At 34.4% G+C, this 27,785-nt stretch overlaps 1 protein-coding gene across 6 annotated transcripts in view; it reads right to left on the bottom strand.

The window, feature by feature from the left end:
* Window positions 1-27,785, bottom strand: part of GRM5 (glutamate metabotropic receptor 5) — a 682,630-nt gene that overhangs the window by 636,517 nt on the left and 18,328 nt on the right. For 5 of the 6 annotated variants that reach the window (XM_043994303.1, XM_043994304.1, XM_043994305.1 and 2 more), the window contains one exon: window positions 21,174-22,050. The exons of the other annotated variant lie outside the window; for it this stretch is intronic. In XM_043994303.1, coding sequence (XP_043850238.1) covers window positions 21,174-21,852 — 679 coding nt within the window. In that variant the 5' untranslated portion in view covers window positions 21,853-22,050. The remainder of the gene's footprint in view (window positions 1-21,173; window positions 22,051-27,785) is intronic. 6 annotated transcript variants of the gene reach the window in all.

Consider the following 27,785-nt stretch of genomic DNA (forward strand, 5'->3'; position numbering starts at 1 on the left):
ATTACCTCATTTAGAATGCCTTAAACCTAAACGAAAATAGCAATACATATCAATTACTTTCTCTTCTCTTATTCCTGGAACCCCATTAAACACAAAATCACTATACATAGCCCTGATTTTAGATAACTAAAATTTTAAAAATTTAATGTCCTTGAGGGAAGAAAACAATTTCATTTCATAAGAATATCCCTATCCACTAATATGATGTGTTATGCACAGTAATGAATTAATAAATGCATGTTGAGTTAAATGGATTAAAATATTATCCCAGATAATTCAAATTTTAACTATGTAACATTGAGCAAGTCACTTCACCACTCTGTCTTCATTTCTTCATGCTTAAAATGAAGATAGTAATGCCTGCGCTGCAAATTTGGCAGTTAATTTGAAATCAAAAGACATGGGGGGCAGCTAGGTGGTGCAGCAGATAAAGCACTGGCCCTGGATTCAGAAGGATCTTAGTTTAAATCTGGCCTTGGACACTTGACACTTACTAGCTGTGTGACTCTGGGCAAGTCACTTAACCCTCATTGACCTGCAAAAAATAAAGAACGAAATAAAGAAATATATTCAAAGGAAATAATATCTGAAGGGGCTTTATAACACTAGAGGGTTGCAGGATTGCAAACTCATAATCATACAGTTGTCTACTTTGATTTTTATGTCACTCTTCCTTTTTGCTGATTTGAATTTTGCATAGGCTTCCTCTGTAGAACAAAATACATTCAAAACTATTAATCAAATACTATGTGCTAGACTTTATATTGAGTACTAGGGAAGCAGAGATATAAACCACATAATTTCTGTTCTTGAAGACTTTAATTTTATATAGATATGCATACATATGTTTATATGTACCTGCATATACATACATATGTATATATGTACGCACAATATATATAGTTTGTGTATTGTGTATATACATATACATGTATACATACTGTAGGTATTATGTATTTTTCTGTAAAAAGTAAATAGTTCATTTTAACCAATAAAGATAGTATTGAGTTTTGGGACAGGCATGACCTATATAAAGACTTAGGGATACATAGATGGGTCTTGGGATAGGAATTACCTATACAAAGACTTTCATCTAGCAACGTATCTCTCACACTTGGGTTAAAATTATAAGAGATCCCTCAAAAGATCTATCAAGAGAAAAAAAATTTGTTTGACAATTTTCTAATTGTCAGAGATAGCTAGGTGCCATAGTAGATAGAGTGATGGACCTGAGGTCAAAAAGACCTGAATTCCAATTTGTCCTCAAATAGTTCATCACTAGGTGACCCTGAGCAAGTCACTTAACCCTCATTGCCCTACAAAAAAAGAACAGCCACAATATGCTATGTAGTTGAATGGTCAACCCATAAAATTTGTTCATTGGTACATATTTAATGAGTAAATGGAAAAGGACCAATGGATTGTACCTAGAATTGAACAAGAGGGAATCATATCACATTTTAAAAAATTCCCAATCCTTTGTGCACTCCAAGGCTTTTCCATGAAACTAAAGACCTACCTTTGTAAAATTATTATCCTTTCACTGGTATTATATGGCTGCATAGCACATATTTGAAAATTTTAAATCATAGGAGGGAAAAAGCATCAATAAAAGACACAAAAATATTCAGAAGTAAATGAAAAAGAAGTGAAAAATAAGTTCAGAAAGGTACACATTGTTAAGTATAATAGGCACATTTTGGAGGAAAAGCTGTAAGAGTTCACAGTTTCATACCCATTTTTGTTCTCTCTTGAACATTGATTGCATTTATTGGTAAGTCAATATAATAAAATATTTTGAATTAAAAATATAAATTAAGCTGTCAAGTTATCCAAATCAGTACAATGTTTTCTGGCAGATATGAATAAATAGCTAGGTGGTTCAAAACAATGAGTAGACTTGTAGTCAGAAAGACCTGAATTTGAATCAAGGTCAGCAAGACCTCAGATATCATTTAGTATTTGTGTGAGCCTGGGCAAGTCACTCAATCCTTTTTGCCTCAATTTCCTAATCTGTAAAATGAGTTGGAGAATGATATGGCAAACCACATCAGTATCTTTGCAAGAAATCCCCAAAAGGGGTCACAAAGAGTCAAGCACCACTGAAAAACAACTGAAACAAATTATCATTATTGTTGGTGTTGCTAACAGAATTGTATAAAATAATCCATTAAAAGACTACCAGGAGAGAAAGGTTTGATTGGAATAGAGGCTGTGCTAGTCATGTAACAAGAGTATATAGACAAACTATAGATACCATTGTATGATGTCAGGAAATTAAAAAAAAATCTCCCAGCATGCCAGCATGTTGTGTTTATATGAATCCTGGAAACGAGTCCCAAAAAATGAGGTTTGGATGGATTTCAACTGGCACAATTGGGCAGAGCAATAAATATTGATGGAATTATAGATTAAGGATGGAAATATAAGTCATTTTCCTCAATCACATTTGAAATTCTAGGGCAGTGTAGTGGAAAAAAATACTTTTGATAATATCCCAATAAGGAGATATATAATTTTAAGTATTTCATGCCAGAAATCAGAGTACAGACTGAGTTATGCCATTGGCATCAATATTCTTAGAAAGAAGTCAATAAATCACCCAGTGAATACTCAGTGAATATTAGTAATCTACCAATCTGTAAAACAGTTGTGTCCTGAAAGAAATGAATAACTATATCATGAACTTTGTAAGCCAATAGAACAACTTATAAGCCAGGACAATCTGCCTCTAGAAAAATTTTCCAGCATATGAAAGGTTCTAAGACAATGCTTTGTGGCAGAAAAAAAAAAAAGCACTAGATGAGGAAAAGGGCAGGGTTTTACTACTGACTCACTCTCTTATTTTGCATACATTCTGGATACAATATCCTCATCTACAAAATGGGCATGGTAGTTTCTTTATACTACCTACATTGCAGAGAGATGACAAGAACTGAAGGAATTAATGCATATGAAAGAAAGCATTTTGAAAATATGTAAAGCCCTATGGACATGTAAAGGGTTTTATTGATTTAATGAGGAACCAACATTGATTCTTCACTTAAGGCAAGAATACACTTCACTGCCTGTAAATTTTAAGATCTCATAGCTTCTGCTGAATTAAGATTGGCAATGTTTCTAGGATTCTTCCCCATATGGGAATATTTCTATACTCTTTGAATTTCCAAAACAATAATTATTTCAGACATACTTGCTTATTCCTCTAAAATTCTAGAATTAATAATACGAGCTTTTTAAATTATGAAAAATAAATCTTAGTTATGTAAAATAAGATACCAATATAACATATTCAGTGTTATTTTTTCAGCCAAGTCACATTAAATTCATCAGCTTCTGTCCTTTCTTAATCTTTCCCAGGGAAGTCACACAAATTTCTAGCTTCATTAGTAATTAAATTCCACCACTCCCCAAGGGACTGGAAATTAAGCCAACATGACACATGGCTATGTCTTACTTAGCTTTTCTGTTGCTCAAGCTTAGCAATGACAGCATCTTGGGAGATCATGGTTTCTTCTTGAAAATAGTTCCCAACATTCACAATTATCTCACCTGAAAGTCTTCCACTAGTTTCCTTAATACTGGTGAAAAATTTAGACCAAGGCCTCCTAAGAGATTGACAAAACCCATCAGGTATATGTAGAGGTTACATAAGCAAAGAGAAGGCATAAAAATTTGCAAGAAAGATTTTCAAAAATTTTTTTATGGTGAAATCCACAGGCACTCAATACTGAGAAGGCCTCAGACTTGGAAAGCTGTCACACTCCTCCAATACCCATCTTCTAGAGGTAAGTTCGAAATTGTGCTGAACAGAGAGTTAAATGATAATATATTGATGTTTGATTTCTAACCTCGTCTACCTTAGGATTTCTCATATGGGTTCAACTTTTTTACTTAACAACTTTGGACATTGGACAGGTCATTTTATCTCCCAGAACCTTGAAGTTTTTTTTTATCTGTAAAATGAATATAATATAACCTGACTACTTAACTCATAGCAAGATAATGAGATTAAAATAATATAATGCATATGAGGTGCTTTGTACTTGTGAAATTCTACCTTAAAAATATATGCTATGTAAATTATGCTTATGAGCAACAATCTAGCTTTGGAATGGATAGAATATGCCACTGACACATCCAATTAAATTTGACAAGAATTTATTAAGCACCAACAGGTGCTTAATAAATAATAATTGGCTAGCACTACACTGGCCTTAGGTATAAAAAGGCTAAAATGTCCTTTTTGCTCAAGAATATAATGTTCTATTGGAATAAAGCAATATGTACATACATATATTTATTCAAAATATGTATAATTTCTGGGGGGAAGACACAATTATAATATTCAGGAGAGTTTGTTAATAATAAAATAAGATTGCATATGGATATATTATAAGAATAGAAAAGAGTAGAATAGAGTTACTGGAAGGATTGGGCTGCTATGGATGTATTAAATCCATCTAAAAGCTCTGAATTAAGATTCCAAATGTTCTGACCTTTGAACATATCTTCTTCTTTCTTTTTTTCTGTTATGCTTTATTTTTATCTACCCAAAGTAGAATCAGGGAGTCACTGAAACTTCTTGGTTATTGCAATAGTTGAGCTAAGAGGTAATGAGTCTCTGAAGTACAGAGGTGGCCCTGGGAGTGGAAACAAAGGAATACCAACATCTGCTATGGAAGTAGATTCAGGAATATTTGACCATAGATTGTATATTGAAAAGATGGTAAGGAGGGTGAAGATTCGAGGATGACTCTGAGATTGGCATCCATTTAATTGGATACCATGTCTGGTAAATAAAAGTTAGAAAGAGTGGTGGATTTTAGGAGGGATTTTTAATGAGTTGAGTTCAAAATGTCTATGGGACATCCAGACAGAGATGTCCTAAAGGCACTTGATGGCACTTAAGGTCAGGAAAAAGATAAAGGCTATAAAGGAAAATTGTAAATTCATAAGGATAACTTGGCCAAGATCACATAAGTATTAAATGGAAGAACAAAGATTTAAGCCTAGGGCCTCTGATGCTGAATTCTTAGAATTACCTATTGCATCTCTCTGCCTCTCCTGACTGTCTGTCCTGCCCCTATGTTTTGTTTTGTTTTGTTTTTGTCCTGTTGGCAGACTCTCTGATGCTGTATGGATGAAGTATGGATGAATAAGCAATCACATCTATATTCAGAAGAAATAAGATAAGCTAGTGTCTTGAAATTTTCAGCATTAGGTTTTATCTACAAGGCAAACACTTGGATGAAAAATAATAAATTATTTCAAACATATTTTCATCTGTTCAGAAATTTGGCATTATGCAGACACCTGGTGGCTCCTGTAAGGTGACTTTTTCACAACCTGAAGATTCATAGACACTTAGCACAAAGCATCCAATAGGTATCTTCTGTAATTAAGCATGATATCCAGAAAAATAAAAGAAAAATGTCAGTTAGTCTGTCAGTCAGTCATCTACTGTGCTCCAGAGTGCTCTCTTTTATCTTGTTCAGGATCTCCTGGATTATACTAACATTCCACAGGTGACCCTATTTCCTTATCTGTATTGATGCCATGAGAGTAATGTTAACTCCCCTTTACTCTGCTAATTGCTTGCTAACTCCATGGAATAGGGCAACCTTTTGTGAAGTTCATTTAAACCCTTTGCATGTCTGCTCCAGTTTGTGGTAATCTGCAAAGTCCAGTACTCACTACTCCCATCGACTGATAACCTGACTCCAAAAATATCAAAGCTTTTTGTGGATGCTTACCTTTTCACCTGTGTGACTACTCTTATAAATGTCTAGCACATATTAAAAAGAACAAAATTAAGATGAGAAGGGGATTTCCTAAAGACGTTCTTCCTAAAACTTAATCCAAATATCAATCAAGAGGCATTTATGAAATACCCTCTATGTGCTAAGCATTGCAATGAGCTAGGTGCTGGAAATTGAGATACAAAAAAAATGAAATGGACTATGACCTCCAAGAGTTTACATTCTAATATGGAGAAATAGCATACATAGGGGAATGGAAGCCAAGGGGGTCTGATGGAGCAGGGAAATCAGAAGGAAGAATGCTGAGAGTCATAAGGCAATTGATTAATTCATCTTTGTAAGGAATATTAGTAGCAATCTGCTTACTGTTCTCAGAGCTAGATTAGAAATTGGGGTTTGTGAGTGGAAAATAAATATAAAGTTATTTTACAGAAGAGACAATAATAGGGAAGCAGTAAAACTTATGTAAGAGGTGACAACTGAGCTGTGCTTTAAAGAAAGCTAAGTATTTTAGAGGTGGAGGTAAGAAGGGAGAACATTTCAGGCATATTAAAACAACCTGGGCAAAAGAACAGCTGACATTCCTCAAAATTATTTGAGGCATAACTTACTAGTTTCATATCTATATCTTAGCATTTCTATAATGTTTAGACAAAATGCTTTGGAACTGACTATATTTGTTGTAAGTTTTTCTCATAAGTACCATATGAAGGAAATCATCATTAATTTATCAGTTTTACAAATTGGAACAGAGATGAAAGTCCTGAAGGAACACCTATGTATGCATATTTTTTTCAGTTTTTAAGGAAAAATGTATTCAGATCCTTATTATGTATTGTTAGCTAGAGCTTTCCAATTTAATTTCATGGATAAAATAATAGCTAGCATTCTATAAAGCACTTTATTTTTTATGTCATTTGGTGTAAAGTCACTTCTATTATTATCCTTATTTCACAGATGAGTGAATTGAGGTTCACAAAGTTTCAGCGATCTATGCCAAGTCACACAGCTAGTATTTCAGGTAGAATTTGAACTTATGGCTTCCTGACTCCTAGTCCAATAGTATATCCATTGCTCCACTTAGCTATCCTTAAAAAAGTCTTGTTCTCCTGGTCTTTCAAATGAGTATAGAAACACTGATCTTAAAAATGAAAGGATATACAAGTTCTATTCTTAGGCTGATGCTATTTGCTATCTTTGACATAAATCTCTAAACAAATGTTTCCTGGCATAGCTACAACATATATAGAGAAAGGGAAGTATTTGATTAAAATGTGCTACATATTCTGGGAAGTATGACTCAGGATTTATTTATGGGAAAAGTCACTCTAATAAAATCATTGTATTTTGTCATCTCATAGTCTATTTTCTAAGTACTGGTTTATCTTTGATTTATGGTTCATTTCCTATGTTACAGGAAAAAATCATCTCTTCAAGGATTTGGGAGAAATTATGCATCTAATAAAATGTCTACAGTCTTCCTGCTGTTTCTAATAACATAATATAACATACCTTAATTGTTTTTATAATTGGCCCTGTGGTTTTGAATTGCTATTTTTTTTCAGTCAATGTCCAACTATTTGTGACCCACCTAGAATTTTCTTGGTAAAGACGCTGGCATGGTTCAACTTTTCCTTCTTCAGACCATTTTATTGATAAGGCCTCTTAGGCAAATAGGGTTAAGTGACTTGACCAAGTCAAACTGCTAGTAAGTTTCTGAGAACATCTTCTGAGTAATATGAGTCTTCCTGATTTCAAGCCCAGTGTTCTATCCACTGCATCAACTAGATTCACATAAAACACTATAGTCTTTGAGAATACAGACCTAGAGATGTAAGGGATCTTAGATGTCACAAGATAGAAGATCTTGAAATCCTTCAAAAGTTAAAGAGTACAACAAATGCCTTTTAAAATGAGGAAATGAAAAAATTTATATGAACTGAAATGAAATGAAGTGAACAGAACCAGGCAAAGATCTTATATAGTAAAAACAATATTGTGCAATGATCAAAATGAATGACTTAGCTCTCTCAGCAATACAATGATTCACATCAATTCCAAAGCATACATGTTGGAAAATGCTATCCACATTCAAAGAAGAACTGATGAAGTAGAATGGAGACTGATTCCTACTATTTTCACTTTCTGTTTTTCATGTTGTTGTTTTTCTTCTGTTTCTTCTTTCATAGCATGAATAATACAGAAACTTTATTAGACTGTACCTATCAAACCTACATCAAATTGCTTAATATCTTAGGTGGCGTGATGTAAAGGAGGGAGGGAGAAAATTTGGAGCTCAATTTTTAAAAATAAAGTTTAAAATTGTCTTCATGGGGGGCGGGGAGCCAAGATGGTGGAAGAAAGGCTGTGACTCTCACAGCTCCAAAAATCTGTCCACATACCTCCAAAACAATGCCAGAAGCCAACTCTTGGAGTTGTATAACCGACATAATAACACAGTTAAGACTCTTTTCCATACAAAGATGGCTTAATTAGGTAAGTGGGATCACCTGCTGTTCAGGCTGAAAGAGGAGCACAGCATGGGGAGCAGGACCAGCTTCAAGCAGGCAGTTTCTCTAGAGGACTCTGAAAACTTCAGATGCTTTTTCTGAAGCATGGCTCATGGATGGTAAGGGGTCTAGTGGTTGGGGGAAACTCTGTGGGAACTAGGGCAGGGCACCCACATTCTAAACCCAGCAAGGGAACTCAAGGGACAACCACCCACTGGGAGAGGGGCAGAGAAACACCAATCTTCCAACATAGAGAATCAGATTTTAATCAAATTTTAGTTTCCAGGTCAAAGAGAAAGAAGGCCATGGTTGCTCACAGGCAGGCAGGCTGAAATTGTTCCCAATGATCCCCTCGGGAAAGTTGTAGCTCAGAACAGTGTGTCCCGGAAGCAGCACTACACTTTAAGAAGAAGCTAAAAAGCCAAGAAATAGGTGGTCATGATGAGTAAGAAGAGAAAACAGCAGACCATCAAAACTTATTTGGAGGTAAGGTAACCAGAATACACCCTCAGAGAAGATAATAACACAGTTAAGCTCCTGCATCCAAAGCTTCCAAAAAAATATGAATAGGTCTCAGGCATGGAAGTGCTCAAAAGGAACTTTGAAGGAGAAAGTAGGAGAGATAGAAGGAAGATTTAGAGAGATGATAGGAAAGAATGGAAAGAGAAATTAGAGCAATGCAGGAGAGTCATGAGAAAAGAAGTCAATAGCTTGAAAATCCAAATGAAAAAGAGACACAAAAGCTTTCTGAAGAAAAATAATTGCCTAAGAATTAGGATTGAACAAATGGAAACTAGTGACTTTATGAGAAACCAAACACAGTAAAGCAAATCCAAATGAATTTAAAAAAAAAAAAGATAGAGGGCAATCCGAAATATCTCATTGGAAAAACAGCTGACTTGGAAAATAGATCCAGGAGAGATAATTTGAAAATCATTGGATACTTGAAAACCATGACCAAAATAAGAGCCTAGACATATCTTCCACGAAATTGTCAGAGAAATTGTCCTGATATTCTAGAAGCAGAAGGGTAAAATAGAAAATTGAAAGAATCCACTGTTACCTCCTGAAAGGATCCCAAAGGGAAAACTTCAGGGAATATTGTAGCCAAATTCAAAGATCCCAGGTCAAGGAGAAAATATTGCAAGCAGCTAGAAAGAAGGAATTAAAATTCTGTGGGGCACAGTGAGGATAACACAAGTTCTATCATCTTCTACATTTAAGGACTAGAGGGCATGGAATATGACATTCTGGAGGGCAAAGGAAACTGGGACTACAACCTAAAATAATCTACCCAGCAAAACTGATTATAATCTTTTAAGAGGAAAAAATGGGACTTCAGTGGATAAGAGGACTTTCAGGTATTCATTATGAAAAGACCTGAATTAATAGAAATTTGACTTTCACATACAAGACCCTAGAGAAGCATAAAAGATAAACAGGAAAAATAAATCATGAGGACATTAAAAAGATAAACTATTATATTCTTACATGAGAAGATAATACTTCCAACTCAGAAGAACTTGTCAGTATTAGGGCAGCTGAAAGGAATATACTCAGACAAAGGGCACAGGTGTTAAATGAATATGAAGGGATGATATCTGTAAAGCATTTATCCCTTGTTTTTTGTAGGGCAGGCAGGGCGGGGTGGCTTATGTCTGGGGATGCATTTGAGCTTGAGGCCTTCTGGGTGCAGGGCTGGTGCTTTGTCCACTGTGTCACCTAGCTGAACCGTGATGACATCTTTAAAATAAAGTTAAGCGGTAAGAGGAATGCACTGCAATAAAGGGAGAGGTGGAAGGGGGTAAAGTAGATCACATAAAAGAAACAACAAAAAGCTTATGGAGTGGAGGGGGAAAAGGGGGAAGGAGAGGGGAAGTGAGTGAGCCTTTCTTTCAGCAGAATTGGCTCAAAGAGGGAATAACATAAACATGCAAGTGGGTATAGTAATATATTTTGCCTGAGGGAAAGTGGGAGGGGTAGGGGAAATGGGGGAGAAAGATGAAGGAAGGGAGGGGGGCAGTAAAAGCAAGAGGGCAGTAAAAAGCAAAATACTTTCAAGGAGGGATAGGGTGAAAGAAGATAGAAAATAGAGTAAATATCAAGAAGAGGGAATAAGATGGAAGATATTATAGTTAGCAATAGTAACTGAAAGAAATGATGAGCAGGATGCTATCACAAGGAATTATATAAAATGTAAACCATCAACAGAGGAAGAACTGATGGTATTTCAATACAGATTGAAGTATAATTTTATCTGATAGTTCCTCTGTCTAAAGTCATTCTGTCAATTTTCTTTAGCGATTTGACTAATGGAGATGTTTAGCATAATTGCACATGTATGTCATATTGAATTGCATGATTCCAAAGGGAGGGGTGAGTAGGGAGGGAGGAAGAAAATTTAGAACACAAAGTTTTAAAATATCAAGTAAAGAAATGATCAGCAGGTAGATTTCAGAAAACCTGGAAGGACTTACATGAACTGATGCTGAGTTAAGATGAGCAGAACCAGGACAACAACAGTGTGTGTGTTGATCAACTGTGATTGACTTGACTCTTCTCAACCCTGGCCCCTAATCATAGAGAACTCTCCTGAGACAGACCACTCCCCTTTTGAATAGTTGTGATCAGGAATTCTATTTTCTGTTAAGTTAGAACATGACCTCCTATAGCTTCTACCCTGTTGGTCTTACAAAACCTGTAACCATGTCTAAAATACTCTGATATTCAAAGGTAGCCATAATGGATTTCCTAAATATCTCTTTTATAAACTAAGTAACTCTAGTTTCATCAACTTATTTTGGGATGAGATGGTTTCAAATTGTCTCACCATACCATTGACTTCCCCTGGAATCATCCATTTTGTCAATGTCCTTCCTCTAATAATATAAAAATAATATAAAATAATAATGATGTATTCCAGAACTTAGCATAGCACTGTAGATTTGTTCTTTTCAGTGAAGATTATTGTTCTAGGTATCACGTACCTGTTAAGACATCCTAACTTATGTTATAATTTTGGCTGCCATGATACTGTATCCTCTTTTGTTTAATATTTTCATCAATGACTTTTCCTATCAACATTTTATATTTGTGTTTTTAAAATTCTCTGAATGCATAGAGGGAATTTTTATCAAAGTTTTAGATGATGCAAATCTGAAATAATAGTCAATATTTTATGTGGCTATTTCAGATTCCAAAATGATTAAGTTGGGAATTATACATTCAATTAATACTTAAAACAGAATGTGATAATTGCAAAGTACTGCACTTGAACATTTTTTAAAATCACCTGAATAAGAATAGGAAAAAAGGAAATTATGGCTTGATATCAGTACACATGGGTAAGACTCATTGTTTTAGAGGATTATAGAGTCATAATATTTAACAGTATCATGGCAGCAAACCTAATTATTGCTTTCTAACATTTTGATTTTAGAATTTTCTTACTCTATTACCATTTCTGTCACTGATTTTTAACCTCAGAGAAAAAAATGAAGTCTTTTGACTCAATTCTATTCACATAACACAGAACATGAGTTAGAGCTGGTGAGAAATTTTAAAATGTATCTATTTCAACTCATAATTTTACAGACAAAGGAAACTTGAGGTACAGAAAGGTTAAATAAAATTATAAAATGGGGGAATTTATATATTTTAATGTACTCGTTTCCTGTACAAATGGACATGGATTTGAAATGAGAAACTAAAGGTTCAAATGCCAACATCTTCCACTACCTGTATGAATTTATGCAAGTCACTTAGTCTTTCTGGGAGAAGACATACTCATGTAAAAAATAAGGAGGTAATGCTGAAAATTTTCTCAAGTTTTTCCAGATTAACTTTTTATTATCTAATGATCATCAGATCCAAATGTTCTTCATCACAGGGGAATTTTCAAAGAGCTGGCAGATGTAACTACTAAGCTACTATCAATTATCTTTGAATTGTCACAGAGAATAGAAGTGGTGGTACTTGAATGAAGAAAAGCAAAAGATATACAGTTTTCAAAAGTAAGAGAGGATGAAGTCTGTAGTAATAGATCAGTGAGATTGAATTTGATTCCTGGGGAAGGGGGTGCGAAAATAGAATGTATTATTGAAGTGATGATGATAAGAAACTATAAAGGGAAGCAGAGATTATGAAAACAAAAACAAAAACAAAATTAATTCCTTCAGAAAATGATTTTTTGGAGGGGAGGGTAGACATAACTTACTAACCTGGTAAAAGATGAATGCTATAGATTTACCTACCTTTTAGGAAAACATTGACAAAGTTCTCATGCTATTTCAGCAGGCAAGAAGACAAAATATGGGCTGGGACACTAATACCATAAATAAATCAGAAATTGCTTAAAGAACCACACCAATTGTAATAATCAATACTAGTCAACAATGTGTTCTAACAGCACATGTGATGTTTGCCTCTGTTAAGATATGGATAGAGGACAGAACTAGGAGAGTGATATTCTGCTCTACACTATACTATCAATCACTTGATTTTTTGTTGTATTGTCATGTCTAACTCTTCATGACCCCATTGGAATTTCTTGGCAAACATTTTAAAGCAGCTTGCCATTTCTTCAGCTCATTTTAAAGATTAGGAAATTGAGGCAAACAGTATGAAGTAGCTTGCCAAGATCCCACAGCTATTATGTGTCTGAGACTGAATTTGAACTAAGGAAGATGAGTCTTCCTGACTCCAGACCTGGCACTATCCAGTGCATGACCTAGCTGACACATTTTAGGAGGGGCATGATAAAATGGGGCTGAGTGGAGAAGATAATCAAGATTGTGGATTATTCCTTATGGGAATCCATTGAAGGGATTAGTGATGTTTGACTTGAAGGCGCAAAGATTTATAGGGGATAAGATAGCTGTTTTAAGTTTATAAAAGATTGCCATTTGGAATAAAAACTAGACTTGTTTACTTATTTCCAGAAGGCAGAGCAAAGATCAGATGGGTCAGCCTTGCAGAGACTTAGATTTGTGATCAATGCAAGAAAACAACTTCCTAAGGTTAAGAGCTATCCAAAGTGGGACTGACTGCTTCAGCCAGTAGTGGGTTACCCTTATTAAAAGGTTGGATGATAACTTGTTAAGTATGCTCCAGATGTATCTCTTAATCAGTCATCAGTCACATTTGATAGCCTCTGAAATCCCAGAATAGAATCTGTGAATATTATCTCCCTGGAATATAGCACCTATATTATTATCATCTGCTTTTGACAGGTGAGAAGAAACAAGGTTTAAAAAGATCAAGGAGAATACTCTAAAGTTAAAATTTGTGTCACAAGATGTGATACAAGCTGGATGCTTTAGCTTCTGATCTACTTTTCTCTCCATAGTATCATAAGATGAGAAAGATGGAGCCAGAAAATATCTCGGATGCCATCTAATTCAAATCCCTCGTTTGCAGTTGAAGAAATGGAGGCCCCAAAAGTGAGGATTTACCCAAAGTTATTCATGCAGTAAGTAGCAGAGCTAAGAATCAAATTCAAGTCTTCTGATTCCTACACTAGAAGAAGTTATTAACTCTCCACCCTTTTGTTCAAAGTCTGTACCTGCTTTTATAATAAATGTCTTGGAATTTTATTTTGCCTTAATGCTGTTCAAACACAAGGAAAAAAATGTCCCTTATCTGCATGAGTACAAAGATAGGTAATATCACCTTTTATTGGCTCAAAATTCAATAATGGCAGCAAAGAAGAAAATAGACTAAATGACCAATTTCTCTTGAAACCATTTTTTCTTCAATGTGCAAGAAGAATATTCATCATCAGCTGCAACCTCTCCTTTCATGCAACTAGAATATTCACATAGCTGGCAAGAAATATCCCTGCCAAAAACACTCCTCAAAGAATCAATATTTTGGTGAAATCCATAGGCTTTGCCAGGGTTACATTTGGCAATGTGCTTGGATGAAGTCATCATCAATACTTGTGTTGATGAATTACCAAGGCCACGGGTTGATACATAAAGCTGTATCACTTGACAATATGTTTCTTTGCTCTTACAAAAAGTGAGTCACATACTCGGCTGCTTCCTATAATTAGTATCTGAAGGACAGAGTTTAAGCGTCTGAAATGAAGATGTGAATAATAACATCCAAGTACAGTCTGTTCTTATCACCAGACCCACAAAAAGTTAGGTCTTCTGTGAGGTTAAACTTGGTGCCATGTGACTCTTCTTTAATTTATTTCCTTGTGACTGTAATTAATTTCTTCCATGGGAACCAAAAAAGGCCCAGTTTTTGAGGGCTAACTAAAAATAATATGGCCATATTCAAAAGATTTCTGGGGGGGAGCATGGAGAGGCATATATATCTTTCTATTTCTGTCTCTTTTCTGTTTTAGAAATTCTCAATTACAATATTACGTGTGTACCACATCCCTTTCTCAAGCCACCAGTTTAAGAGTTCAACAGAGAGCTGGTGTGGCTTGAATAGGAATGGGAAAATTTTGAATTCTAGTTCTAAAACTACCATGATGGGTTGTGCAACCTTGACATGTTGGACTAGATGATATAGAGAGGGCGTAAACTTCTACATTGCCAGGATAACTTCCAAGTGCCACCTCCTACACAAGGAAAGCCCTAAAACTCTACCATTCCAGGAAAACCTCCAAGTGCCAGCTCCTACACAAGGCCTTTGCTGATCCTCATCTTAGTTGCTAGAGGGAAAAATATTTTGCCTTCAATTCTGCATTGATATTGAGACAATTATATTCCCCCAGTGGGATTAAAGTTCCTTGAATACCTGGACTTTTTCATTTGCTCTTTCTGTATTCCCTAGTACCTATAGTAGCAGAGTGCCAGGCATAAAGTAAGCCTTTAATAAATGCTTATGAAAGGAATTAAACTATTTTAATTAAGGAATTAAGTTATTAATAATTAATTAAGGAATTAAACTATTTTAATTCTCCATACCTTAGATTTCTTACCTAGAAAGTAGGATAAAAGGGGGGCAGCTAGATGGTACAGTGGAAAAAGCACTGGCCGTGGATTCAGGAGGACCTGAGTTCCAATCAGCCTCAGCCACTCAACATTACTAGCTGTGTGACCTGGGCAAGTCACTTAACCCTCATTGCGCCGAAAAGAAAGAAAGAAAGAAAGAAAGAAAGAAAGAAGAAAGAGCAAGATAAGAAAGAAAAGAAAAGAAGTAAAGAAAGAAAGAAAGAAGAAAGAAAGAAAGAAAGAAAGAAAGAAAGAACGAGACAACAGCCCTATCTACTCTACCTTCCACCAATATTGTAAAGGGTAACACTATCCTCGTCCCTCAGGTTCAAAACTTGAATTCCTCCCTATTTCTTATCCCCCATATCCAAGCTGTTGCAAGACTATGTATATCACATTCACAATGTCTCTTGAATATGTCTTTTCTTTCCTCTGAGACTGACACCATTCTAGTGCCGGCCCTCATTACTAATATTTACTGCAATAACCTGCTGGTGAATCTGCCTGTCTTAATTCTCTCCCCTCCAATCCCTTTCTCAATCTAGTCATTAAATGATTTTCTTAAAATTCAATCTGATCACATAATCCAACCCCTCACTCAATAACTCTATTTCCTCAAGAGGGAATACAAAATGCTCTTTTTGACATTCAAGCCCTCCATAACCTTGTCCCCTTCTACCTGTCCAGTTTTAAGTAACCTTACATCTGATACACTCTCTGATGCAGTTATACTGATCTCCTAGCTGTTCCATAAACAAGATACTCCACATCTCTTGGCTTTGGACATTTTCTCTGTTGTCCCCCCTTCCTAGGAATGCCCTTCTGCCTCTTCTCAGATTGTTGGACTTACTGCATTCCTTTAAGTCCCAACTAAAAGCCCACTTTTACAGGAAGCTTTCTCAACCTCCTTATACCCAGGCTTTTCCTCTTCTATTATCCCGTTTATAAAAATATTTAGTATATATTTATTTTATGCTGTCTCCTCCATTAGATTTGTTGAGACCTTTGAGGACTTTTTGAGACCTCCTCCAATAGATTGTAAGACCTTTGACTCTTTTTGTATCCTCAGCACTTTGCATAGTGCCTGACCATTTTTAATGAATCAATGAAATATTTTTGAATGAATTAAATAAATAACTTAATTGAGAGGCCCTATCCTAATGAAATTACAAGTCCAGTCCCTATCCTTATTAATCATTATCTTCCTCAAACTCTAGTGTGAATTCAGTTTAATATGACAGAATTTTCATGGGTTTGTGGAAAGTTTTATTCATATTTCTTCCAAACCCTTGAAATGTATTCAGCAAAGATGTATTTCATCTCTCATTAAATGCAACTATGCTTATTTTTCCAAGTCCCCATTATCTAATTCTTCCCTAAAATATGCCAAAACACCTTACCATAGAGTCACAGATTTTAGACTTAAAAATATTGACTTGTTCTTCAGTTGGATGTTAAAATTATTGCAAGGGAATATTTTCTTTTGTTAACATGACTTAGTATGGGGGGCAGCTAGGTGGTGCAGTGGATAAAGCAATGGCTCTGGATTCAGGAAGACATGAGTTCAAATCTGGCCTCAGACACTTGACATTTACTATCTGTGTGACCCTGGGCAAGTCACTTAACCCTCATTGCCCCACAAAAACAACATATTGGTATATCTGTCTTACATATGGAGAATGATTTTACATGTAAAATAAAATAAGATCATGGGATCACATAATTATAAAATAACAAACCTTATAAAATAACCTAATCCAACACTCTCATTTCATAGACAAGAAAACTGATGTCAGTGGGAGTGACATTGCTAGGAGGTGGAGCAGATTCAAAGTAGAAACAAGGTCATTTTACTTTATATTCATGACTTTCATCCATACTATGACAATTATTCACATAACACATAGACTTTATTCCTTTGGTATAGGGCAGATGCCTTGGTGAAAAGATATTTTGTTTTTGTTTTCTTGGTATTGTATAATAAGGAGTCTAGAATGAGGAAGAAAAATTGTTCCATATTTTATACCTTGACCCAGTAGCATAATCTTATCACCCAACAAGGAAGAGTAAAAAAAATCTAATGAACCATGAATAATCACTGCATTCAACAAAACAAAAACTTGGCCAAACCCAACACAATTGTTACAATAAACACATCCTATTTTGAAGTATGGTCTAAAATATAGTATCTCAGTTTATGTGAAAATTGTAGTACATGTCACTGTTCTAGATAACACAAAACTATAAAATGACCAGTGAGCTTCGTCCCATCAACATCAAATAATACTCCAAGGAAGAGTTCTTAAAACCTTTCTTCATCCCTCCTCTCAATACGCTTGGCGCTAATGTTTAGCTTGTCATTGTACTCTAAATTCTTACTCCTTCTCATCTAATATGACTTTTTTTGCCTGGAGGCCTGAATGCCTCTTATAGTTGAATACAAAAGGTACAGGTAACAGGTTCTCAGATTTTCCAAGACCTATAAATCAGAGGCAATAGTAACAGCAGGAAAGATTAATCTTGAATAAAAAATACAATCCTTGGCTTTCACTATCCCTAAGAATTATGAAACTACCAGCTTCTCTGTGAATTAGTAAATACTGTCATATCCACTAAGGGAATAGTTGGCATTGAATGGTACCCTGACATCTCAGTATGAGAGGAATAAAGAGTTTTGGGTCAAAAGTATTTTTAGCAGGATTATTTCCAGTACGTTCATTTCTCACTTGAAAACATAGAGAAATACTGATTATCCTTTAATATAAGGGATTCCCCATAAAGATTAGGAGGATGAGTAAAACATTTCCATAGTTTTAAGATTCTACTGTATGTAGAAACTTGGTGAAGTGACCTATTAGAGGAATTCAATTTAGGAATACTTTCCATTAAATTTTAGGCAAAGCACATCAGCTTTACCACAGGTTTCTAAACTTGGAGGGTGCTCAGATTAGAAGGTGCTAACAGTATTTCAAGCATTTCATTATTTCATCAGCATAGACACAACAGAGCTTAGAACCTAGTTGTTGTTCAGTAGTTTTTCAGTTGTGTCCAACTCTTCGTGACCCCATTTGAGGTTTTCTTGACAAAGTTACTGGAATGGTTTGCCATTTCCTTCTCCAGCTCATTTTACAGATGAGAAAATGGAGGCAAACAGAAATAAGTGATTTTCTCAGGGTCTCAGGGCTGCTAAGTATCTGAGTCCAGATTTGGACTCAGGAAGAGGAATCTTACTGACTATGCCTCTCATTCTATCAATGCACCAATTAGCTTCCCATTAATACCAAGTATCTAGTTAGAAAGAACTAATTAAATAAGAAACTCTAGATTGTTGTGTTAGAGATTAACATACTACAATTTCTGGTATTTGTCCTAGGTTAAAAGTTCCTAGTTATGACTCTATATTACAACAACTTTTATTCTCCTTATTTTAGCTATATTCTTTCCTGATTTCATAACCTTTGTTTAAGATTGAACAATATCCTTTTGATCTCTCAAAAACTGCCACAATCTTTCATTGACACTGAAACATTAAATCACTTTCAAATGATATAAGCTTTCACTTAAATAGAAATAGTTTAAAGTATCCATCATTTAACTGGCTGAATCAGAAAATGAAAGGATATTTCTTCCCACAAACAAAACAAAACAAAACATTCAGAAGCCTATAAGAAGAAGTAGTAGGCAAAATACATGTTCGGTTAGGGTGTTGTTTCTGAGGGTGGGTGGGATAGTGTATGAATATTAGACAGCTCCTGAAGATTTGACAAGAGAAGTACTGCCCACTAACTATTTGTTTTATATTCAGGGATTGAACAACAAAAACAAAAACAAAAAATAGCAACAACCAAAAAAACCAAACAAACCCCAAAACCACCCTGTGCCACAGTTACTGGCTTGATGATGTGAAAGACCTACAAATATCAATCGGATTATAATCTAATTAGTTGATATAGCCACTAAATGCTATATATTTTCTAAAAATACCTTAAATTGACTTCAAACACCTCCAGGATATGATCCCTACCTAGCTCTTAAGAGGTAGTTTTATCATTCAATTCAGCTCAACAAGAATTTAGTTCATTCTACTATACACAAAGCACTCCCTTATAAGCTATGCTTCAAAGTAATTATTTTCCAACTCTGTGTATAAACACACATATGTATGTGTATACACACACATACATATATATGTGTGTGTGTGTGTGTATGTCTTTATACATATATACTTATATTTTTTCCACATTCGTACCTTTCTACCTTTATATATATACTACTCTCTGCAACTGGAATATTATACCTTGATTTGTCTTGTCACAATGATACCCAAATTTCAAACTCCACTCAAATATCATCTCAAATGTCATAATTCCAAGTAAAAGTTAACTCTCCTTCCAATGAAATCCCAGAAATATATATATATATATATATATATATATATATATTTATTTATTTATTTATTTATTAGATAATCATATTCTATACTTCCTTGTAACTATTGTAGTATCAACCTTATTTATCCTATGAGACTACTAGAATTTTTAGGGTAATGATCCTCTCACTCATCTCTATATCCTCTGTAACATCTGGTATTGTTATTGGAACAAAATAGCCATGGAAACCATTTGCTGATTACATCAATGAGTGAATCAGAATAAATGAATAAAGAGTGTCTTAGTATGTGATCTTTTAAATCATGCAGGTTCGAGTTATGAGTTCTCTTCTACGGTATGATTCATGTAAGATAACCAAATAAAGTAAAACTATAAATCATTGAATTTTTAACCAATGTGATTTTTTTTTGAAAAGAAAACAACTGTTAAAAAATACCTCATAAACAAACAGATATCAAGTTGGCATTTGGAATTTTATTTTATTTTTCAAGATCACAATTTCAGAGTATAACTTGTTCTTAATAAAAAGAATATCCCAATCTCCTGCAATTTTTAGATTGGGTTCTTAAACTTTATGTATGAATCACGTACCACTTTATCAGTCTGGGAGAGCTAAATAATATTTCTAAATATATAAAATGATATTGGAAAGGAAAACAATTATACCGAAATACATATTAAATTATTAAAAGTTTCCATTTTTAATAGATCTCAGATTAAGAACCCTTTTTATTTAACTGCATACATGACTGTGAAAGGAGTAAATATAGGTATATTCACAATCCCAGCACCCTATAAGATATTTAATTATCATAGGAATATTATAGCCAATATACTATATTCGCTAAGGTGGGAAATGGATTACAGCCTTTTAAATTATTTTCAGTAAGAAGAGTTGAAATATAATGGGTTTTTGGTGAACCAGGAAATTCAATGGACCAGTACTCTAATACCTCAAACACTAAATTTATTTTTAATCAGGTTTCTCCTATACAACTTTTCCACAAGGCAAACTCAGCACCAATAGCAGTAGCAAGTGTGATGTAGTATTACTAAGACTTGATCACTTTCTACTCATTTTTATTCCTTCATCCCTGACTTTAGTCTACTACACACACTTCATGTCAAATGTCTAAATATATTAAAATAACCTTCAAAAGGTATGCCTCTTAGCTTCTTAATAACCTACCATGGAAACCCAGATTACAGGTGAATCACCTATTCAGTTAATATCATTGTGGGAAAGGCTTCCTGGTCAGAATAAGTTCACTTTGCTCTTCATTCTCTACAGGCCACTGACATTAAAAACTCTGCCTGTAACATAAAGTAATTCAACCTTGAGCAGTTCTGATTAACTTTAGAATGACACTATGGAAAATTAAAATGAATGCTACTTCTAAATTTTAGACTTCATTTAAGCATCCATAGAGCTGAGTCCTAGAGAGAAGAGTAAGTAGCATTTAGATTTAACTTTGCAGGTACCAATATTATAAAGAGGAAGGACAAATACAGTGAATGACTTAGAAAGCTTTCATTTTTGATACCATAGAAATTTACCTTCTGTGTGCACAGCAGAAACATAGGTCCAGTTGTATCTTTTCACGATGTCCACCATGGCCCGAGCCTGTTGGGCATCTGATGGCACTACCCTCATGAAATACTTGAACAATGTTTTATCACTTAAGTCCATGCTTGTGGCTGAGTATGCTATCTGAGGTATATTAAAAAGCTGGAGCAAGTTCTGGACCTGGATTGCCACAGAGCTGGAGCCAGGGCCAATCACCCCAACTATGGGTTTTTTTGAGCGGAATGGGGTGGAGGAGCCATCAACACAGCGTACCAAGCCCTCTTCCTCTTCTGAAGAAATGAGGGAATCCCTTATGAACTCTATGCTCTGCTCCAGGGCCACAGCAGAATGCCAGCAAGAGTCCCTTATTTCACAGCCTAATGTTATATTAGGCAACAGTGTTGGGTCTGAATTAATCCTTTCCAAAGTGTGGAGCATGGCCTCCACTCTCTGAATGCCATATTGTTCCCTGACCTCTCCACATTTCCTCTCATGGACCTTGTCCACAGTGGGTTGGTGGTGGACTGAAAATAAAGCCCCAATGATGATATCACCAGGCATATGAGCAACCACTCTCCTCTCATTGGACTGTGCAGTAACCAGGAAGCCAGCATTCCTACCAGCATCTTCCTTCAAAAGCAGGATTGCCAGGAACAACAAAAGGACCATTTTAAGAATGTTTCAAGCCAAAAGAGGTGACATGTTGTAATAAAATGTTTTAAAGATATAGTCAACCAAAGTGCTGGATAAAATGTGTGGAAAATCAGGGACTTAACTATCCATTTCCATCTGTTCTCTAAAGAACCTCCATAGTCTTGCAGGGCACCAGCTCTGTGGAATCAGATAAAGAATCATACTCTTCATAACCTGAAAAGAAAAAAAAATAGGTCTTTAGCTATGAATGTACATTATTTATTGGATCAGTTTTCAGTTACCAATGATCATGGAAATAAAGGTTCAGGGATGTTAGTGACATGAAAACTTCAAAAGGACAAACAACTTGGAATCCATATTAATTTGTCTTTAGGTAGTGTCATAGATAATATGTGGCACTTGGAGTCAGGAAGCCCTAAATTCAAATCTAACCTCAGAGGGGCCAGCTAGGTGGTACAGTGGATAAACAACTGACCCTGGATTCAGAAGTACCTGAGTTCAAATCCAGCCTCAGACACTTGACACTGACTATCTCTGTGACCCTGGGCAAGTCATTTAACCCTCATTGTCCCACCCAACAAACACCCACAAAAAAGAAAGAAAATTAAAAAATAAAAAATAAAAAAATCCGACTTCAGAAACTTACTAGCTGTGAGACCTTAGCCAAATATCTTAAACTCTCTTTGCCTGAGTTTCCTCATCTTTAAATGGAAATTATTGTTATCATCATTATTAATGATGATGATAATAATAATCATTCATAATAAGAGTGACTTTTGAGAACTAGGAAAACTATAAATTCTTCAAGTGAATTTCATGTATTAGTTGGGAAACATGAACTAAGTACCAAATTATTCAACCCTCAATGACTTCTTAAAATTCATATAGTCTAACTTTTTAGTCTACATCAGAATGACCAGTGATACTATAAATATTTTGGATTTGGTAACATCTTCCAAGTCAACAATTTGGCATGACCATTAATGCACTTGTCTACATAAGCTTAAATGTCAGGGAAGAAGGCAATTCTGTCTTGTTAGCCATCATCTGGTCCAACTTCTAAAACAGAGCTGCCAATTGAACAATTCACAATATTTAAAGGGATTTTATCAGAATTCTTTTCTGTGTGCATGAGCACTGAATCTGCAATCTGGGAACCTATGTGTGGGTCTCAGGTTTCCTATTTACTATCTTTGTGGCATTGAACAAGTTTCTTCACTATTCCAGGGCTTACTTTCCTATCAGAGTAAAAAGATTGAACTAGATGATATCATCCTTTTCAGTTCTAAATGCTAAGATTCCCTGTATTTTACTAAACAATTTAAAATGTATTTGAAATTATTATCTTATTAAGAATTATAGGTCGAATTATAGGTAAAATGCAATTGCAATGTTTGTTCATCAATGTTAATACTAACTATTCTATTTAAATAGACCAAGATAAATTTTGACTCAGTCTACATATCTGAGGATTCCTTCCTCTCCCTCAAAGCATCCATTCATTCTATATTCTATCTATTGCCCAAAACAGATTAAAACTGCATTTAACCCTATTGACCACACAAAGAAAAAGAAAAAGGAAAACCACTAATACTATCTGCATGTTCCTAAACATCTATATGGTTGGCAATGTGTAGGACTGAAATTATCACTAACATAATACTGAATTGTCAACTTATTATATGTGTAGACATGCCAGAAACAAAGAAAAAACATAAAGAACATAAATATGTTGGACTTTTTTCTTTCAGACCTTATTTCTTCTTTCCCCTAAACCTTCTTTCCATATATTTAGGAGATATACACACACACACAAACACACATCTACATCTACATCTACATATATATATATATATATATATATATATATATATATGTAGATGTAGATGTAGATGTATACATATATATGTACAGTACATATTTTCAAGGCCAATGTGAATGATTTCTCAGGCCAAACTCAATGTTTTAGGGACCACTGCTTACTTCTGCAGGTACTATTGGTTACTTCTGCAGATCTAGTTCATTATTCCAGTATACAAGGGAAAGAAAAGCTCATTCCAATAATATGTCTACCAAAGAAATGCAAGAGATTGAAAGTGGCTCATCAGGTTTATTTGGCTTCTACATTCAATCTACAAACATCATTAAATAGAAGTATTTTACATAAGACTTACAAAACTGAGACACAGTATATATATTAAAATAGAAAAGTATATCTCTTTGTAGATATCTTGGACCAAATTAATCCCACTGAATCAATTCGCTTCAAGGAAGATGTGTCAATAGTTTTCTGTTCAGGATACTGTACTAGATGGTGGAGATACAAAGACATGATACAATTCAATCAACACCCTCCAGGGGCTCATTTTCCATTGGGTATAGGGGACTGAGGAGTGGGGTACATACAAAGGGAGCAGATGTAATAAAATGCCTTGCTACTCTCTAGAAGAATAGTTCATTTGGCAGATAATAAATGCAAATATAAAACTGATACATTTTATTAGTATTGGCTTTGGGGCAACATTCTTATTTATTGAGTGGGTGGTAATATATAGTTATGAAGGAAACTATTAAACAGATAAAATAGAAACTATATAATATATAGATATAATAGTATTGGTATAATAGAAATAGCACTAGCTGTACACATTTAAATGCACCAAAATAAACTCATATAGTATGAAAACATTTATTTTTATAATGAAAATTCCAAATAATCTCAAGGCAGTGGGGCAACAACTAGGTTTCTCCCTCATCAGCATACTTATCCAGAAATTATGCTGAAAACAACATATTTATTTTAACTAAAAGAGTACTTATATATATGTATATATGTACACACACACACACATATACCCATAGTGGGAGTATATTTTTATGGAAGTAGGGAATCTTAAGCTACTCCTTTTCACTCTTTTAATATGTCTTTCTTGGTTAATTTCCTAGTTCTTTTGTATATTAATTTTATTATCCAGTCATACTAGTATAGTCACCTTACATTACTATGTTCTAACAACCTACCTTTACCCACAACATAGAAAGCTTTCTCCCACCTTTTCTTCTTCTGGAAATCCTATCCAGAATCTAAAGCCAAATAATTGCATAATATAAAAGTTGAAACCAATTTTAAAGGCCTTCTAGTCCAAACCACACATGAATAAGCAACTTTTCTACAACATATCAAATAAGAGGTTATCCTCCCTTTACTAGAATATTTTAATTGTTCGAGAACTTACAACTTTCCAAGGCATCCCATTCCACACTCATGTAGTTATAACTGTTCATAAATTTTTCTATTTATAAAGTCAAAAGCTCCCTCTTTGTGACTTCTATCCATTATACATAGTACTGCACTTTGTGGCCAAGCCAAATAAATTTAACTTTCCTGAATTGCTTCAAATTATCTTCATGGAGCATCATCACAAGGTACCTCCCCATCTGGATAATAATTCTCTGAATGTTTTCTGGCTTTTCAATGCCCTTACCAAAATGTGGCAACACTGAGAGAACATGATTCCACAAGTTTATTCTGAGGGTGGAAGAGAACAATAAGACAACACAATGTGTTTCTTGAAACTTAGTCTAACTATATTAGCCTCACTGACTGCCAAATTACATGGCTAATAAAGACCTTCACTGACAATGCTCCATCATGAAGTGAAAGTAACCCCAAGTTCTAGGCAACCATGTCCATTAAGTTTGAAGTCTAGGAGATTCAAACACACTAAAAAGGCTCAAAATTACAATCATAAAAATATAGAAGGATTCAGATTTCTGAGAACTAGCCAACCTAAGCATGGGGACAATCATCAGCACCAGATCAGCCAATTGATGTTCAATTTATTGGCCATAACAATGAAAGAAAAATCATAAAAATATAAAATAGTTATCAGTCCAGTATTTTTTTAGTTATTATAGAAAGGAAAATTAAAAGTTGTTAACAACCAGATTATTTTAGATTATCTACAAACTTTAACCAAATTGTAAGATTCTGATATAGTGATCAAAGAGAATATAATATTACCAGAGGGGAAAAAAAATCACATCCTTCTTAACATTTTCTCTGCAAATGAAACTAGAAGAAAGAATATGTAGCCAAATGAAATGATACTTCACAGATTCTCTTCACATAGGCAAATAAAAGTGTTGAAAGATTTTAGTAAGCCCAAAGGCAATAAGAATATATATTTCCATGGGATAGTGTATCAACTTTTATTATACTGCTTTATGTAAACTATGAAAATAAGTGTAGCTTATGCAAAAATTTTTTGTAGAAGATAAAAAGATAAGAAAATTCTACAAAGAATAGAAATTCCAAATTAAATCTACATTTACTTTTTTGAGCAACCACTTTAATGCAAAATTAGGAAAAGCTGAAGACCACAAGAAATATGTTGGTAGTAATGAAACAAGATTTTTTTTTTCAAAATCAAGAGAGGTCAAAGTTTTGTAGTTTACAGAGAAACTTTGTATCTCTATATCAAGACTTTTTTCTTTACAAAAAAAATCAGAAAACAGCAGATAAAGTGACCACTTAATAACTGCATAAAAATGAGGGCAGCTAGGTGGCACACTGGATAAAGCACCAGCCCTGGATTCAGGAGGATCCGAGTTCAAATTTGGCCTCAGACACTTGACACTTACTAGCTGTGTGATCCTGGGCAAGTCACTTAACCCCCATTGCCCAGCAAAAAAAAAAAACAAAACAAAGAATAACTGCATAAAAGTAAAATTGATTATATTTTTAGAGAAAAGCAACAACTCGTTACTGATTTGGGAGTTATTTCAGAATCAGTAGTCATGTAGAGTCATACCACCAATTTGTTAGAGAAAAAATAAGTACAAACTTTAAAAAAATGAGAAATTATATTTGATACAACTTAAATAGTTCCCTTCTCATGTATTCAAAGAGGTTATTGATGAATAAAATGAGATATGGATAGAAGAAAAAGGAAGACAGGAAAAAAGAAGCAAAAGTTGCTTAAATGTGTCTAACACATGTAAGCTAATTGCCACAACACGGGGAACAAAAATATTTGAAAATAACTTAGTAAAAAAACAAAATTTATTTGCCAAGAAAAGAGATATTACAGTCCGGGATGACATTTAGTTAGAATATAAACTCATTTATAACAACTAAAAGAGAATGATGACGGAAGAGTAGAAGTATGGCATTCTAAAACATCATCTCTTAGTTGAGAACTACATATCCTTTTGAACCAACATCCTATTTAATATCTCAGGCAATGGGACCCTACTTTTTTTTTCAATAGATGCAGAAAAAGCCTGCAACAACATATAGGACTCATTTATTTTAAAAACCCTACGAAGTATAAACATAAAGTGACCTGTTTTTGAAAAAAATCATCATCAAACTAAAAGCCAGCATTATACAGTGGCAATGAACTCAAACTCTTTCTAGTAAATATGTGAGTAAAGCAGGGATGCTCACTCTCACCACTATCATTTATTAGATTTTTGAAATGCCAACAATACCAATATGATGAGAAATACATTGAATACTTGAATAAGAGGAGATAAGATGATAGGATAATTTACTCTAACAATTCTAGAAAATTATCAAAGACACTAATTGAGGGAATTAATAGCTTTTGTAAAGTTGCAGACTATAAAGTAAACCAAAAACAAGTAGTTTTTCTATATAATAAAAATTTACAATATGTAATACTAGAAAGAGAAATCCCATTAAAAATAACCACAAAACATGTAAAATATCTAGGGATTGATCTACCAAAATACAGAAATGACTTGTATAGATTCAGTTATAAAGTGCTCATTAAGGAAATGAAGAATACCTCAAATAGCTGGAAGAATATTTTGGACTTATGGCTGAGACATGCCAATATAATTAAAATGACATTACTACCAAATCTAATTTGCATTGTAATGTTATTCTAATCAAATTATGAAAGGGATAATTATTGAAC

This window comes from Dromiciops gliroides, chromosome 3 (assembly GCF_019393635.1).
Source record: "Dromiciops gliroides isolate mDroGli1 chromosome 3, mDroGli1.pri, whole genome shotgun sequence".
Taxonomy (NCBI): Eukaryota; Metazoa; Chordata; class Mammalia; order Microbiotheria; family Microbiotheriidae; genus Dromiciops; species Dromiciops gliroides.